At 40.8% G+C, this 7,987-nt stretch overlaps 1 protein-coding gene across 1 annotated transcript in view; it reads left to right on the top strand.

Annotated features, from left to right (window-relative positions):
* The window catches only part of LOC135558798 (PH domain leucine-rich repeat protein phosphatase 1-like), a 95,290-nt gene that overhangs the window by 65,407 nt on the left and 21,896 nt on the right, over positions 1-7,987 (top strand). Inside the window, exon 4 of the mRNA XM_064992933.1 lies at positions 6,771-6,919. Within this exon, the coding sequence (XP_064849005.1) occupies positions 6,771-6,919 (149 nt within the window). The remainder of the gene's footprint in view (positions 1-6,770; positions 6,920-7,987) is intronic.

Below are 7,987 nucleotides of genomic sequence, written 5' to 3' on the forward strand. Positions count from 1 at the left end.
TAGAAATGATAGTATAGTAGTAAGAAGAGTATAGTATTAAGTAGAGTATAGTAGTAAGGAGAGTATAGTAAGGAGAATATAGTAATAATGAGAGTATAGAAATGATAGTATAGTAGTAAGGAGAGTATAGTAATAAGTAGAGTATAGTAGTAAGGAGAGTATAGTAAGGAGAATATAGTAATAAGGAGAGTATAGAAATGATAGTATAGTAGTAAGGAGAGTATAGTAGTAAGTAGAGTATAGTAGTAAGTAGAGTATAGTCGTAAGTAGAGTATAGTAGTATTAGAGTAGAGTATAGTAGTAAGGGGAGTATAGTAGTAAGGAGATTATAGAAATTATAGTATAGTAGTAAGGAGAGTATAGTAGTAAGTAGAGTATAGTAGTAAGGAGAATATAGTAATAAGGAGAGTATAGAAATGGTAGTATGGTAGTAAGGAGAGTATAGTAGTAAGGAGAGTACAGTAGTAAGGATAGTATAGTAGTAAGGAGAGTATAGAAATGATTGTATAGTAGTAAGGAGAGTATAGTAGTAAGTAGAGTATAGTAGTAAGGAGAGTATAGTAAGGAGAATATAGTAATAAGGAGAGTATAGAAATGATAGTATAGTAGTAAGGAGAGTATAGTAGTAAGGAGAGTATAGTAGTAAGGAGAGTACAGTAGTAAGGAGAGTATAGTAGTAAGGAGAGTATAGAAATGATAGTATAGTAGTAAGGATAGTATAGTAGTAAGGAGAGTATAGTAGTAAGGAGAGTATAGTAAGGAGAATTCTAGTAATATGTAGAGTATACAATTGATAGTATAGTAGTAAGGAGAGTATAGTAGTAAGTAGAGTATAGTAAGGAGAATATAGTAGTAAGGAGAGTATAGTGGTAAGGAGAGTATAGTGGAACTGGACTAAGTGTTCAGTCATGCTATGACAGATAACAGTAAATATCCAGTAGATATTTTTTATTTTATTTCACCTTTATTTAACCAGGTAGGCTAGTTGAGAACAAGTTCTCATTTGCAACTGCGACCTGGCCAAGATAAAGCATAGCAGTGTGAACAGACAACACAGAGTTACACATGGAGTAAACAATTAACAAGTCAATAACACAGTAGAAAAAAAGGGGAGTCTATATACATTGTGTGCAAAAGGCATGAGGAGGTAGGCGAATAATTACAATTTTGCAGATTAGCACTGGAGTGATAAATGATCAGATGGTCATGTACAGGTAGAGATACTGGTGTGCAAAAGAGCAGAAAAGTAAATAAATAAAAACAGTGTGGGGATGAGGTAGGTGAAAATGGGTGGGCTATTTACCAATAGACTATGTACAGCTGCAGCGATCGGTTAGCTGCTCAGATAGCACATGTTTGAAGTTGGTGAGGGAGATAAAAGTCTCCAACTTCAGGGATTTTTGCAATTCGTTCCAGTCACAAGCAGCAGAGTACTGGAACGAAAGGCGGCCAAATGAGGTGTTGGCTTTAGGGATGATCAGTGAGATACACCTGCTGGAGCGCATGCTACGGATGGGTGTTGCCATCGTGACCAGTGAACTGAGATAAGGCGGAGCTTTACCTAGCATGGACTTGTAGATGACCTGGAGCCAGTGGGTCTGGCGACGAATATGTAGCGAGGGCCAGCCGACTAGAGCATACAAGTCGCAGTGGTGGGTGGTATAAGGTGCTTTAGTGACAAAACGGATGGCACTGTGATAAACTGCATCCAGTTTGCTGAGTAGAGTGTTTGAGGCAATTTTGTAGATGACATCGCCGAAGTCGAGGATCGGTAGGATAGTCAGTTTTACTAGGATAAGTTTGGCGGCGTGAGTGAAGGAGGCTTTGTTGCGGAATAGAAAGCCGACTCTTGATTTGATTTTCGATTGGAGATGTTTGATATGAGTCTGGAAGGAGAGTTTACAGTCTAGCCAGACACCTAGGTACTTATAGGTGTCCACATATTCAAGGTCTGAACCATCCAGGGTGGTGATGCTCGTCGGGCATGCGGGTGCAGGCAGCGATCGGTTGAAAAGCATGCATTTGGTTGTACGAGCGTTTAAGAGGAGTTGGAGGCCACGGAAGGAGTGTTGTATGGCATTGAAGCTCGTTTGGAGGTTAGATAGCACAGTGTCCAAGGACGGGCCGGAAGTATATAGAATGGTGTCGTCTGCGTAGAGGTAGATCAGGGAATCGCCCGCAGCAAGAGCAACATCATTGATATATACAGAGAAAAGAGTCGGCCCGAGAATTGAACCCTGTGGCACCCCCATAGAGACTGCCAGAGGACCGGACAGCATGCCCTCCGATTTGACACACTGAACTCTGTCTGCAAAGTAATTGGTGAACCAGGCAAGGCAGTCATCCGAAAAACCGAGGCTACTGAGTCTGCCGATAAGAATATGGTGATTGACAGAGTCGAAAGCCTTGGCAAGGTCGATGAAGACGGCTGCACAGTACTGTCTTTTATCGATGGCGGTTATGATATCGTTTAGTACCTTGAGTGTGGCTGAGGTGCACCCGTGACCGGCTCGGAAACCAGATTGCACAGCGGAGAAGGTACGGTGTGATTCGAGATTTGTTTGTTGACTTGGCTTTCGAAGACCTTAGATAGGCAGGGCAGGATGGATATAGGTCTGTAACAGTTTGGGTCCAGGGTGTCTCCCCCTTTGAAGAGGGGGATGACTGCGGCAGCTTTCCAATCCTTGGGGATCTCAGACAATATGAAAGAGAGGTTGAACAGGCTGGTAATAGGGGTTGCGACAATGGCGGCGGATAGTTTCAGAAATAGAGGGTCCAGATTGTCAAGCCCAGCTGATTTGTACGGGTCCAGGTTTTGCAGCTCTTTCAGAACATCTGATATCTGGATTTGGGTAAAGGAGAACCTGGAAGGGCTTGGGCGAGAAGCTGCGGTGGGGGCGGAGCTGTTGGCTGAGGTTGGAGTAGCCAGGCGGAAGGCATGGCCAGCCGTTGAGAAATGCTTGTTGAAGTTTTCGATAATCATGGATTTATCAGTGGTGACCGTGTTACCTAGCCTCAGTGCAGTGGGCAGCTGGGAGGAGGTGCTCTTGTTCTCCATGGACTTCACAGTGTCCCAGAACTTTTTGGAGTTGGAGCTACAGAATGCAAACTTCTGCCTGAAGAAGCTGGCCTTAGCTTTCCTGACTGACTGCGTGTATTGGTTCCTGACTTCCCTGAACAGTTGCATATCGCGGGGACTATTCGATGCTATTGCAGTCCGCCACAGGATGTTTTTGTGCTGGTCGAGGGCAGTCAGGTCTGGAGTGAACCAACGGCTGTATCTGTTCTTGGTTCTGCATTTTTTGAACTAAACAGTAGATATACTGGAGATATACAGTAGATATACAGCAAATATACAGTAGATATACGGGAGAAATACAGTAGATAAACAGTAAATATACAGTGGATATATTGTAGCTATACAGTAGATATACGGGAGAAATACAGTAGATGTACAGGAAATATACAGGAGAAATACAGTAGATATACAGGAAATATACGGGAGATATACAGTAGATATATGGGAGATATACAGTAGATATATGGGAGATATACAGGAGATATATGGGGGCTATACAGAAGCTATACAGTAAATACACAGTAGATATATCGTAGCTATACAGTAGATATACTGGAGATATACAGTAAATATACAGTAGATATACAGGAAATATACGGGAGAAGTACAGTAGATATACAGGAAATATACGGGAGATATACAGGAGATATACGGTAGATATACGGCAGATATACAGTAGATATACGGCAGATATACAGTAGATATACGGGAGATATACAGGAGATATACAGTAGATATACAGTAAATATACAGTAGATCTACAGTAAATATACAGTAGATATGTCGTAGCTATACAGTAGTTTTACTGGAAATTTACAGTAGATATACAGTAGAAATACAGTAGATATACGGGAGAAATACAGTAGATATAAGGCAGATATACAGTAGATATACGGCAGATATACGGTAGATATACGGCAGATATACTGTAGATATACGGCAGAAATACAGTAGATATACGGGAGATATACAGTAGATATATGGCAGAAATACAGTAGATATACAGTAGATATACGGCAGAAATACAGTAGATATACGGCAGATATACAGTAGATATACGGCAGATATACAGTAGATATAAGGTAGATATCCTTTAGATATACGGCAGATATACGGCAGATATACAGGAGATATACAGTGGATATACAGTAGATATACAGTAGATATATGGCAGATATACAGTAGATATACGGTAGATATACAGTAGATATACAGTAGATATACGGCAGATATACGGTAGATATACTGTAGATATATGGGAGAAATACAGTAGATATACGGGAGATATACGGCAGATATACAGTAGATGTATGGGAGATATACAGTAGATATACGGGAGATATACAGTAGATATATGGGAGATATACAGTAGATATACGGCAGATATACAGTAGATATATGGGAGATATACAGTAGATATACGGCAGAAAAACAGTAGATATACGGCAGATATACAGTAGATATACGGCAGATATACAGTAGATATAAGGTAGATATACAGTAGATATACAGTAGATATACGGCAGATATACGGCAGATATACGGTAGATATACGGTAGATATACAGGAGATATACAGTAGATATACAGTAGATATATGGGAGATATACGGCAGATATACAGTAGATATATGGGAGATATACAGTAGATATATGGGAGATATACAGTAGATATATGGGAGATATACAGTAGATATACCGTAGATATACAGTAGATATACGGCAGAAATACAGTAGATATACGGCAGATATACAGTAGATATACGGCAGATATACAGTAGATATACGGCAGATATACAGTAGATATAAGGCAGATATACGGCAAATATACGGCAGATATACGGCAAATATACGGCAGATATACGGTAGATATACAGTAGATATACAGTAGATATACAGCAGATGTACAGTAGATATAATGTAGATATACAGTAGATATACGGCAGATATACAGTAGATATACAGTAGATATACAGTAGATATACGGCAGATATACAGTAGATATACGGTATATATACGGCAGAAATACAGTAGATATACGGTAGATATACGGCACATATAAGGGAGATATACAGTAGATATATGGGAGATATACAGTAGATATACGGGAGATATACGGCAGATATACAGTAGATATATGGGAGATATACAGTAGATATATGGGAGATATACAGTAGATATATTGGAGATATACAGGAGATATACGGGAGTTATACAGTAGATATACGGGAGATATACAGTAGATATACAGTAGATATACGGGAGATATACAGTAGATATACAGTAGATATATGGGAGATATACAGTAGATATACGGGAGATATACAGTAGATATATGGGAGATATACAGCAGATATACGGGAGATATACAGTAGATATACGGTAGATATACAGTAGATATACGGGAGATATACGGGAGTTAAACAGTAGATATACAGTAGATATACGGGAGATATACAGTAGATATACAGTAGATATACAGGAGATATACAGTAGATATACAGGAGATATACAGGAGATATACGGGAGATATACAGGAGATATACGGGAGATATACAGCAGATATACGGGAGATATACAGTAGATATACAGTAGATATACAGGAGATATACAGTAGATATATGGGAGATATACAGTAGATATACGGGAGATATACAGTAGATATATGGGAGATATACAGCAGATATACGGGAGATATACAGTAGATATACGGTAGATATACAGTAGATATACGGGAGATATACAGTAGATATATGGTAGATATACAGTAGATATACAGTAGATATACAGTAGATATACGGGATATATACAGTAGATATACGGAAGATATACAGGAGATATACAGGAGATATACGGGAGTTAAACAGTAGATATACAGTAGATATATGGGTGATATACAGTAGATATATGGGTGATATACAGTAGATATATGGTAGATATACAGTAGATATACAGTAGATATACAGGTGATATACAGGAGATATACAGGAGATATATGGGAGTTATACAGTAGATATACGTGAGATATACAGTAGATATACGGGAGATATACAGTAGATATATGGGAGATATACAGTAGATATACGGGAGATATACAGTAGATATACGGTAGATATACAGTAGATATATGGTAGATATACAGTAGATATATGGTAGATATACAGTAGATATACAGTAGATATACAGTAGATATACAGTAGATATACGGGAGATATACAGTAGATATACGGGAGATATACAGCAGATATACGGGAGATATACAGTAGATATACAGTATATATACAGTAGATATACAGTAGATATATGGGAGATATACAGTAGATATACGGGAGATATACAGTAGATATACGGTAGATATACAGTAGATATACGGGAGATATACAGTAGATATACGGGAGATATACAGTAGATATATATTATATTATATTTAGATATACGGTAGATATACAGTAGATAACATGAGATTACCTGTTATGTCTTGTCCTGTCTCACTCACAGTTGACTTCCTGCCTTTCTAATCTTAAGACGCCTGACCTATCGATGACCTGTTAATAACCACCCTAGGTCACACACACACAATCCTCCCACAAATCCGCATTCCGCCCCCCCAGTCACACACACATCCCAGCTGAGTCGGGATAATTATGTTTCACACCAGGTTTCCCCTTTCTCTTCCCTCCCCCGGTTGGTCAGATGGTGTCCCAGAGGATCAACTCTGTGGACCTGTCCTGCTGCAGTCTGGAGCAGCTGCCTCCCAACCTCTTCTACAGCCAGGACCTCACCCATCTCAACCTCAAACACAACTTCCTCCCCACAGACCACCGTCTACACCAGCTACAGAGGTAGGTGGTACGATCCAGGGGAATTGGACACACAGGGCTGGAATGATATGGGATGGGTTGGGTCTCAAGAAGGGGTAGGGTGGGGTGGGCTTGACCTGGTTAAGTTGCTCTGCCTGGACAGATCTGAGCATGGCATGGTTTGGCTTGGTTGGCTTAGTAAAGAGTTGGACTGGGTCACAATTAGGGTAGGGCTGGACTGGACTAGACTGAGCTGGCCCAGATTGGAGTGGACTTGGCAGAATAGTGCTGGGCTTAAGATGCATGAATGGGGTAGTGTCAGTTCGTGGGCAAGGCAGTGTCAGTGGCCTTTGGTTGGGCAGACTTGAGCTGCTTAGAACCAGGCCTAGCAGAGATGGGCAGGGTAAGGCTGGCCTGAGCTGGGATGGTCAAACAGACTGAGTTGGGCAGGACCAGGACAGAGCCTAGTTGAGTTGACCTGGACAGTCGGAGTGGATGGAGTCTAGTAGGGTAGCCCAGACCTGTCTGCCTCTGCAGGGAGGCTTTTAATATGGCCTGGCTCCCTCACTCTCCCTCTCAGTACTGCTCAGTGGGCACCATCTGGCCCCAGATTAAAGCACATAGCCAAGATGTACTGTACACTGAGTGTGTTTGTGTGTGTGTGTGTGTTTGTGTGTGTGTGTGTGTGTGAGCGCGCATGCCTGTCACAGCCTGTCTTAGAAATTCAGAAGATGATTTGTCATTTAACTGCACGTGCAAGTGTGTATGTATATTAGTGTCCTTGTAGTCTACGATGATAGAGAGAGAGCGAGGGCTAGAGTGGGTATTGAATGTGTGCGTGAGAGCGAATATTGGGTTGTGTGTGTGACAGAGAGGCTGGTTGAAGGCAGAATTAGGGCATACAGAATCTTGATCACTGCAGATTAGAGCAGTGTGTGCATGTGTCCGTCTGATCCTGCCTGAATATGTGCCAGGACCCGTCAACATTATACGAGGCTTTGGCCTTTTCATATTCTATATCCTGGCTAATGCAGGGGATAATCTGAATTCAAAAGACGGACATGACCGACGAGAAGCTGCTAGTTTGGAGATAAAAGGATATGATGTGAT

The sequence above is a fragment of the Oncorhynchus masou genome, chromosome 17 (assembly GCF_036934945.1).
Source record: "Oncorhynchus masou masou isolate Uvic2021 chromosome 17, UVic_Omas_1.1, whole genome shotgun sequence".
NCBI lineage: Eukaryota > Metazoa > Chordata > Actinopteri > Salmoniformes > Salmonidae > Oncorhynchus > Oncorhynchus masou.